Below are 9,836 nucleotides of genomic sequence, written 5' to 3'. Positions count from 1 at the left end.
ATCAGAACAGCTGCAGGGGCTGAAGGCCATAGAAAGGGCTCTCTGGCACCTTTTGCCTCCGTTCTCTGCCAGTCCCCAAGTCGTGTCGCAGTCCTGGAAGAGGCGCTTGTCATCCAGAGAGCCAAAAGGAAGACCTGTAAAATCCCAGCTCTGCATTGTGGAATCAGACGGACTAAGAAAAGCCAACACGCGTAGCAGATTCTGTTTGCTCTGTGCCTGGGAGAAGCGGGCTGTGTGCTGGACAGGGAGAGGCGCTGTTGGAGAGTGGCATCAGCCCCAGCTGTGAGTGTGAGGATGATGGGGGGCTCAGAGCAGCCCCAGGTGTGAGTGTGAGGATGATGAGGGGCTGGCTCCTGCCGGGGGGAGGCTGTTTTAGGGGGAGGGTTTGCCTCTGCTCCCTTTTGCATGGAACCAATTCCATCACCACTCCAGGTTTATCTCTTGACAAACACTTCCAGCCCAGCAAAACCAACCCTGTAGGGTCAGACCTGTGTCCCTTGGCTTCTCAGGGCCGCCTTGTGCCACCACCAGGTGGCTGCAGGAACCTCCCAGTGCCCACCAGCTGTGCCCAGGCCCTGGGAACTTCCCTGGGACCCACCTGGGTGGGTTGGGCAGGGAAATGCTTCACTGGGAAGGGGGATATGGAGGAGAATACAGCTGGACATAGAAAGGTTGAGGGTGGAAGGGACCAGTGGGGGTCATCCAGGCCACCCTCCTGCCCAAGCAGGGTCTCCAAGAGCTCTGTCCAGGCCCTTCGGGAGGCCTCCCTGGACAGCCCGTGCTGCAGCACGCTCACAGGGCAGGAATATACCTTCGAAATACTCCACCTCCTTCTCCAGCTCCTGGAAGATCTCGTCCGCCTCGGCCTTGCCGAAGAGGATGCGGTAATCACAGCTGAGCCCCTCGGCGCGGATCTCCCGCGGCGGCGGCCGCTCCGGACCAGGCTTCTCCAGCCGCGGCCTCTTCCCGTCGCTGCCGCCGCCATCCCCCGCCGGCCCGCGGGGCAGTTTGACCACGAACGCGTCCATGGGCGGACCCGGGACCGGGAGCGATACCCGGGAGCGAAGGAACGGGAGCCGCGATCCCGCGGGAAATGGGTGCACGCGAAGCCCCGCCCCCTCTCCAGCTGGCCACGCCCCGGAGCGCACGCGCGCGGTTTTAGCGCCAAATCCGAGTCCCGCCCCCCCCCTCCGTTCCGCGCCGCTGCCGCCCCTCACTCAGCCCCGGCCGCCCTCGCTCGCTGCCTGCCCCGCTCCGCCGCAGCCATGATCGGGCAGAGGACGCTGCACTCCTTCTTCAGCCCCGTGCCGGCCAAGAAGCGCGGGCGCTCCCCGGAGCCGGGCGGCGATTCTGAGGTAGCGGTCGGGGGGCTGAGGGGGCCCGCGGCTCCGGAGGAGGGGAGAGCGGAGGGAGGAGAGGGGTCTGGTGGCGGCATGTCCGTGCCTGGCTCTGTGTGGCGCTCTGAGAGGGCTGGGGGCGCTGCCGGCCTTTTCTGAGGGGAGTTCGGGGGGGCGGGGGGGCACAATTTCCAAACTCCCGCGCCTCTCCACGCGTGGCTGAGCTGCCAATCAAGCGGCCATGCTGTATTGCCGCCCAATGGAGGCTGAGTCCCTCCGTGACGTCACAGTTACTAGGTGAAAACCTCCCCTCCAGCCGCTGCGAGCCAGTGGAGAGACGCGAGCTTTTTTCCCCGGTGACCAATAGCGAGCGGGCGTTTGTGCTCTCGGCTGCGGGCGGCCAATGGGGGCACGTTTTGTGTTTTGCCGCGCAACCGCCGCGTACGGCGGGGCCGCCCCTTGGGTGGGGCGTGTCCCGCTATGGCCGCGAGTTGTGCAGCCGTGGCCGTGGCCGCGGCCGCGCGTTCTGCCATGGCTGGTTCCGCCGCCGCCGCTGCCGCACGTTGTGCAGCCGTGGCCGGTGCCGCCGTGGCCGCGCGTTGTGCAGCCGTGGCCGGTGGCGCCGTGGCCGCGCCGCTCTCCCGCCCCGGGCCGCTCCTCCGCCCCAGGCTGCACTCCCGCACCAGGCTGTCCCCGCTGCCCTCCCGCACCCTCCGCAGCCACCCCCCTGCCCGCTGCTTCCAGGTGAGCGCCGCCAAGAAGGCGAAGGAAGCCGGCGGTAACGCGAGCCCAGCGCTGAGCGCGGAGCAGCAGGAGCGCATCCGCAAGAACAAGGAGGCGGCGCGGCAGCTGCTGGCGGAGCGGAACGTGCCCCCGGGCTTCGGCGACAGCTGGCGGCGGCAGCTGGCCGGGGAGTTCTCCAAGCCCTATTTCGTGGAGGTGAGCGGCATTCCCCGACCCCCCCACACCGCCCCGAGCGGCCGCTGAGCCCCCCTGAGCCCCCGCTGCCCCCGCAGCTGATGGCGTTCGTGGCCGAGGAGAGGAAGCGCTACACGGTGTATCCGCCCCCCGAGCAGGTCTTCACCTGGACACAGATGTGCGACATCTGGGATGTGAGTAGGGCCGTGGTGTGGGGGTCTCTGAGCTGGTCAGGGCAGTTTAAAACCCTGGAGGTGCAGGGTGGGTGCACAGACTCGTTCCTTACGTGTTTTGTCCCTTAAACTTGGATTCCATGGGATGGGGACGTTGTTGTTTGGCTCACCTAACTCATAAATCCACCCTTCGCTTTCATGTCTGCTAAGAAACCGTGATTTTATGGTTTTATTACCCTCACAAGCCACTGAACGTCCTCTGGTTCTTTTGATCTTTTTTCTGGTGTTAACAGCTTAACCTAGCTCATAGCTTTTTGATCTTGCACATCTCTTGTTCTTAAGGACTATTAAAGAAAATAAGAGGACACAAGGTAATGTTATTTCCAATAAAAGCTGTCAAAAATATCACAGCAAGTGTGGCATAAAGCTGAAATGGGATGAAACTTACTTGGAAAATAACAAGGTGCTTTTTTGTGACTGTGAAAGTGTTGGTCTTCTGCTCTCAGATTGTACTAGTTGTATTCATTATTTTGGCAGCAAAGCCATAGGAATATTAATCCCTAGTGTTAGGTGGGCTCTGTGCTCTTTAGCAATGAGATATCTGGGGTTTAACTTCAGTTTCTTGGAGGGGTTGGTTTGTGGCAATTTTTGTCTCTATTTTAGGATAAAGCTCATTTATAAACCGTTTTTTCCTCACACTCTGGGGAATAATACTGATTACAATTCAGTGCTAAGCAAGGTCTGCTTTCAGGTGAAGGTTGTTATTTTGGGACAAGATCCATACCATGGACCTAAGCAAGCTCATGGGCTCTGCTTCAGTGTCCAGAAACCTGTTCCACCTCCCCCCAGGTATGAACATTTACAAAATCCCTTTTGTTATTTAATGATTTGCAGTTCTGTGGTGCTCAGGGCTGGGCAAATTGATGTGAAGCGGTTTGCAACTACTTAAATCTGAGTTGTGCATCACCTGGAAGGATAATTCTGTGTAGTTTTGGTGATATTCTGGATGTAAATTTTCATTTCCAGTCTCATTAAAGCTTCCAGGCAGACACACAGAGTCCCTGCCTCTGCAAATGGCTTTATTATCTTAAATAATAAGCTTAAAATCAATGCTCTTCTTGCCTGCTTAGAGCAATAGGTGGTGCTGCTTGCTCTTGTCATATTACAAATCTTCTGCTGGTTTGGTTTGCAGCTTGGAGAATATTTACAAGGAGCTCTCTGAGGACATTGAGGGCTTCACCCACCCTGGCCATGGGGACCTGACGGGCTGGGCCAAGCAAGGTGAGCTCAGAGACACTCAGTGATGTGCCCCCTGTGGAGCAGGAAAGAATCTTATCCAAACACCAGCCCTGTGGCTGGAAATAATCCACCTGTAGGAGAGAAAATCACTTCTGAGCGCCTTAAAATGAAAATTTGCTTCAGCAGGAAAAAAAAGAAGCTTGAATCCCAGAATGGTTTGGGTTGGAAAGGAGCTTCAAGCTTATCCAAGGGACACCTTCCACTCTCCCAGGTTGCTCAGAGCTCCCTCCAGCCCGGCCTTGGGCAGTGCAGGGATGGATTAAGCCTTGTTTCACCCTCTGGGGGTGCTTTGTTTGCCAGGGGTGCTCCTGCTCAACGCGGTGCTGACGGTTCGGGCTCACCAGGCCACGTCCCACAAGGAGAGGGGCTGGGAGCAGTTCACAGATGCTGTGGTGTCCTGGCTCAACAAGAACCTGCACGGGCTCGTCTTCATGCTCTGGGGAGCCTATGCCCAGAGGAAAGGCAGCTCCATCGACAGGGTACACCTCCTTCTCCTCAGCCCTTCCCTCTCCCTGCTTTTCCCCGCGGGTTGGTGGACACTAGAGGGCACTTCCCTTACAGAATTGGGAATTTTTCCTGCCTGAACTCTGTCAGATTGAGCTCTGCTTCTGCTCCAGCTTAGCCTTTGCCAGAATTAAGCAAGAAAAGTGGAGCAAGTGTAAGCTCCTGTTGTCAGCAGTGTCCCACAAGGACAGAGCTGTTTTGTCCTAGCTGAGGGCTCATGAATCAATATGAAATCTGCTGGTGGCTTGACAGCAATTGGGAAATGCCAGGGCTTTTGTGGCTTTGCTTAGTGGGACAGAAGTCTTGGTCCTTGTGGCTGGATCTTTGGGTCTCAGGCTGGAACAGGAGGGCGTGTAAGGGGAGATCCCACCTGCCCAGGAGGAGGAAAAGGAGGAATGGGGATAAATCACACCTGTCCTGGAGCAGGAATGGGGGTAAATCACAGCTGCCCTGGAGCAGGAATGGGGGTAAATCACACCTGTCCTGGAGCAGGGATGGGGATAAATCACCTGTCCTGGAGCAGGAAAAGGAGGAATGGGGCTAAATCACACCTGTCCTGGAGCAGTAGGAAAAGGAATATGGGTAAATCACACCTGCCCTGGATCAGGAATAGGAATGGGGCTAAATTACACCTGTCCTGGAGGAGGAGGAATGGGGCTAAATCACACCTGCCCTGGAGCAGAAAGAGCAGGGCTGGGGGTAAATCACAGCTGCCCTGGAGCAGGAGCAGCCAAAGCTTGCAAATCAAACAAGTGGTTTCCTCTGCTGTCCCCAGAAGCGCCACCACGTCCTGCAGACGGTTCATCCCTCACCCCTCTCTGTCAACAGAGGGTTCTTTGGCTGCCGGCACTTCTCCAAGACCAATGAATTCCTCAGGAAATCTGGGAAGAAGCCCATTGACTGGAAAGCACTCTGAGCAGGGGCTGAGGCTTGGGAGCAGCCCCTGGGCCATTTCTGAGAAACTCCTGCTGACCTGAGAATTGCTCTTTGAGTCTTGATCAATTTCCAGACTTTCTGAGATGGTTCTAGTTTTGTTTGAAATGTTTATTTTCTGAGAGCAAGTGGGAGTGTTTGATGGAACAAATCTTAGCCTGGTTTGAAGCAAAGACCCCAGACACGAGAGTTCTGTATTAATTTGTGGTCTTTGTGGCAATGGGAATTTATTTTCAGACTCTGGTGAAGGGATGTCAGTTCTTACTGAGCTGCTCAGCTTTTGTGCATACTCTGCTTCCTCCATCCCACACAAATCCAGTTTGCCTATTTAGGGGGAATGGAGCTGTCTCCATGGGAGGAAAAGGCTTTTGGTTTTAGCTACAGATTTAATGCAAAAATGGCTTCTGAAGGCTGTAAAGAAAATACAGGGTCAGGAGTGTTGCTTGGTGTATCCATGATCTCAAGAATTTGGGATAAATCCTCTGTTCAGCCACAGGGAGGCTGTGACCAAGACCCTTGGTAATGCTTTTGAATGTTTTGTTGGCATTTAGACAGGAAAATCAAAAGGTTTTAGGTTCTTCCCGGGTGTGGAATCACCTGGATGACAGGTGAGCTGTGCTGAGCAAGGACCTAGGGGTATTTGCTGAGGGCAGCAGCAAAGGTTTGTTCATTGACATCTCCCAATTCAGGGACTGAGAGCTGCAAATTACTTCAGATCTTTTTAAGATCTTCAAAGAGGGAACTTTGTGCTTTGCCACCTTGGGAGCAAATTCAAGTTTCCACCTAGTGTTGGCAAGAACTGTTAGGATTTGCAGGAGGGAGAGGTGTTGACTTCCTACTCCTGGGTTTCCAGCCCATCTTTGACTTTGTAATTACTTTAATGGAAGTGAAAAGCCCTTTTGTTTTTATTGAAATGACACCAGTTTTTATAGAATGTCCTTGTAACCCTTCCTCTGGTGTTCTCTCTGAGCTGACACTATCACCAGTGAATTTACACTGGCTGTGGCCTTGCTGTATATGTTTGCTTGGGTTTTTTCCCCCAGTGTGTTTTTTAAAATAAAAATGACTTTGTTTACATGATCTTGCATTGGTATTTTAACTCGGGCAGGGAGGGGGGTTGGAATGGGGAGTCCCTGTTCCCCCCAAGGAGCCAAACCCATGAGCATGTCCTTGTCCCCGTCCCCGTGACCAGGCACGGGGCCAGGGCACCTTTGTCCCCCAAGGATCGGGTGTCCCCTCCCTCCCTCCCTCCCTTCACCCTCATCTCCAGCAGAAGTTTTCCAGACACGTTAGCAGGGAAATATTTCTGCACAGCTGTCATAAAACTGCCATAAAGCGTGACTGTCGTAAAAAAAATTAAAAATAAAAATGAAATAAAAATAAAATTAGAAAAATAAAATAAATACTTTAAAAATAGAAAAATTAGAAATAAAAATAAAATAAAAAATAAAATTAGAAAAATAAAATTAAAAGCTTTAAAAATAGAAAAATTAACAAAAATTAAATAAAAAATTAAAATTAGAAAAATAAAATGCTTTAAAATTAGAAGAATTAGAAATAAAAATTAAATAAAAAATAAAATTAGAAAAATAAAATGAGAAGCTTTAAAATTAGAAAAATTAGAAAACAAAATTAAAAAAAATAAAATTGAAAAAAAAATGAATGCTTTAAAAATAGAAAAATTAGAAATAAAAATTAAATAAAAAATTAGAAAAATAAAATCAGAAGCTTTAAAATTTGAAAAATTTTGAAAAAATTTTAAATAAAAAATAAAATTAAAGAAACCCCTTTAAAAATAGAAAAAATAAAAATCAAAAATTAAATAAAAAATAAAATTAGACAAATAAAATAAATACTTTAAAAATAGAAAATTTAAAAATAAAAATTAAATAAAAAATAAAATTAAAAAATTAAATGAAAAGCTTTAAAAATAGAAAAATTAAAAATAAAAATTAAATAAAAAATTAAAATTAGAAAAATAAAATGAATGCTTTAAAATTAGAAAAATTAGAAATAAACATTAAATAAAAATTAAAATTAGAAAAATAAAATGAAAAGCTTTAAAAATAGAAAAATTAGAAATAAAAATTAAATAAAAAATGAAATTTAAAAAAAAATGAATGCTTTAAAATTAGAAAAATTGGAAATAAAAATTAAATAAAAAATTAGAAAAATAAAATCAGAAGCTTTAAAATTTGAAAAATTTAAATAAATTTTAAATAAAAAATAAAATTAAAAAACCCCTTTAAAAATAGAAAAAATAAAAATCAAAAATTAAATAAAAAATAAAATTAGACAAATAAAATAAATACTTTAAAAATAGAAAATTTAAAAATAAAAACTAAATAAAAAATAAAAATTAAATGAAAAGCTTTAAAAATACAAAAATTAAAAATAAAAATTAAATAAAAAATTAAAATTAGAAAAATAAAATGAATGCTTTAAAATTAGAAAAATTAGAAATAAACATTAAATAAAAAATAAAATTAGAAAAATAAAATGAAAAGCTTTAAAAATAGAAAAATTAGAAATAAAAATTAAATAAAAAATGAAATTTAAAAAAAATGAATGCTTTAAAATTAGAAAAATTGGAAATAAAAATTAAATAAAAAATTAGAAAAATAAAATCAGAAGCTTTAAAATTTGAAAAATTTAAATAAATTTTAAATAAAAAATAAAATTAAAAAACCCCTTTAAAAATAGAAAAAATAAAAATCAAAAATTAAATGAAAAATAAAATTAGAAAAATAAATACTTTAAAAAGAAAAACTAAAAATAAAAATAAATAAAAATAAAAAATAAAATGAAAAACTTTAAAAATAGAAAAATTAAAAATAAAAATTAAAAAAAATAAAATTAGAAAAATAAAATCAAAAATTTTAAAATTAGATAAATTAGAAATAAAAATTAAATAAAAAATAAAATTAGAAAAATAAAATGCTTTAAAAATAGCAAAATTAGAAATAAAAATTAAATAAAAAATTAAAATTAGAAAAATAAAATCAAAAGCTTTAAAATTAAAAAAAATTTTAAAAAATTTAATTAAAAAAAAAATGAAAACCTTTAAAATTAGAAAAAAAAAAAAAATTAAATAAAAAATGAAATTAAAAAAATAAAAGAAATACTTTAAAAATAGAAAAACTGAAAATAAAAATTAAATAAAAAATAAAATTAGAAAAATAAAATCAAAAGCTTTAAATTAGAAAAATTAAAAATAAATATTAAATTAAAAAAATTTAAAAAATTAAAAATAGAGAAATTAAAAATCAAAAATTAAATAAAAAATAAAATTAGAAAAATAAAAAAAACTGTAAAAATAGAAAAACTAAACATAAAAATTTAATAAAAAGTAAAAAAAAATGAAAAGCTTTAAAAATAGAAAAATTAAAAATAGAAATTAAATAAAAAATAAAATTAGAAAAATAAAATAAATACTTTAAAAATAGAAAAATTAAAAATCAAAAATTAAATAAAAAATATAATTAGAAAAATAAAATAAATACTTTAGAAATAGAAAGACTAAAAAAAAAAAAGAAAAAAAAGAAAAGCTTTAAAAATTGAAAAATTAAAAATAAAAATGAAATAAAAAATAAAATAAATACTTAAAAAATAGAAAAACTAAAAAAACAATTAAATAAGAAATAAAATTAAAAAAATAAAATGAAAAGTTTTAAAAATAAAAAAATTAAAAATAAAAATTAAATAAAAAATAAAATTAAAAAAAAATTAATTAAAAATAAATGAAAAACAAAATAAAAACCGTAAAGCGCGACTGTCGCAAAAGGTGCCGTAAAGCGCGACTGTCGTAAAAGGTGCCGTAAAGCGGGACTGTCGCAAAACTGCCGTAAAGCGCGACTGTCGTAAAACTGCCGTAAAGCGCGACTGTCGTAAAAGGTGCCGTAAAGCGCGACTGTCGCAAAACTGCCGTAAAGCAGAACTGTCGTAAAAGGTGCCGTAAAGCGCGACTGTCGTAAAAGGTGCCGTAAAGCAACACTGTCGTAAAAGGTGCCGTAAAGCAACACTGTCGTAAAAGGTGCCGTAAAGCAACACTGTCGTAAAAGGTGCCGTAAAGCGCGACTGTCGTAAAAGGTGCCGTAAAGCGCGACTGTCGCAAAACTGCCGTAAAGCGCGACTGTCGTAAAAGGTGCCGTAAAGCGCGACTGTCGTAAAAGGTGCCGTAAAGCGGGACTGTCGCAAAACTGCCGTAAAGCGCCACTGTCGTAAAACTGCCGTAAAGCGCGACTGTCGTAAAAGGTGCCGTAAAGCAGAACTGTCGCAAAACTGCCGTAAAGCGCGACTGTCGTAAAAGGTGCCGTAAAGCAACACTGTCGTAAAAGGTGCCGTAAAGCGCGACTGTCGTAAAAGGTGCCGTAAAGCAACACTGTCGTAAAAGGTGCCGTAAAGCGCGACTGTCGTAAAAGGTGCCGTAAAGCAGAACTGTCGTAAAAGGTGCCGTAAGGCGCGACTGTCGTAAAAGGTGCCGTAAAGCAGAACTGTCGTAAAAGGTGCCGTAAAGCGCGACTGTCGTAAAAGGTGCCGTAAAGCAGAACTGTCGTAAAAGGTGCCGTAAAGCGCGACTGTCGTAAAAGGTGCCGTAAAGCGCGACTGTCGTAAAGTGACGTAAAATGAGCTTTTAACGACAGTTTTGCTTCACGGCACCACCATTTATGGA

General features: G+C 43.3%; 1 protein-coding gene across 1 annotated transcript; it reads left to right on the top strand.

Moving 5' to 3' along the window:
* The first annotated feature begins 446 nt into the window (after positions 1-446).
* Positions 447-6,490, top strand: LOC129128613 (uracil-DNA glycosylase-like). Its single transcript, XM_054646018.2, has 7 exons — positions 447-1,355; positions 2,082-2,276; positions 2,354-2,449; positions 3,180-3,277; positions 3,621-3,709; positions 4,028-4,206; positions 5,007-6,490. The coding sequence occupies exons 1-7, from the start codon at positions 642-644 to the stop codon at positions 5,145-5,147; spliced, it is 1,512 nt and encodes a 503-aa protein (XP_054501993.2). The 5' UTR covers positions 447-641; the 3' UTR covers positions 5,148-6,490.
* Positions 6,491-9,836: the final 3,346 nt, after the last annotated feature.

Source organism: Agelaius phoeniceus, chromosome 18 (genome assembly GCF_051311805.1).
Source record: "Agelaius phoeniceus isolate bAgePho1 chromosome 18, bAgePho1.hap1, whole genome shotgun sequence".
Classification (NCBI taxonomy): domain Eukaryota; kingdom Metazoa; phylum Chordata; class Aves; order Passeriformes; family Icteridae; genus Agelaius; species Agelaius phoeniceus.
The sequence above is the reverse complement of the archived record's forward strand: the minus strand, read 5'-3'. Positions and strand labels throughout refer to the sequence as shown.

Bases quoted from the DNA above. Each gene is read 5' to 3' on its own strand.
- LOC129128613 (XM_054646018.2), top strand. From the start codon at position 642: ATGGAGGAGAATACAGCTGGACATAGAAAGGTTGAGGGTGGAAGGGAC. The intron at 2,450-3,179 runs GTGAGTAGGGCC...GTCTGCTTTCAG, and splicing joins AGATGTGCGACATCTGGGAT to GTGAAGGTTGTTATTTTGGG. The intron at 4,207-5,006 runs GTACACCTCCTT...TGCTGTCCCCAG, and splicing joins AAGGCAGCTCCATCGACAGG to AAGCGCCACCACGTCCTGCA.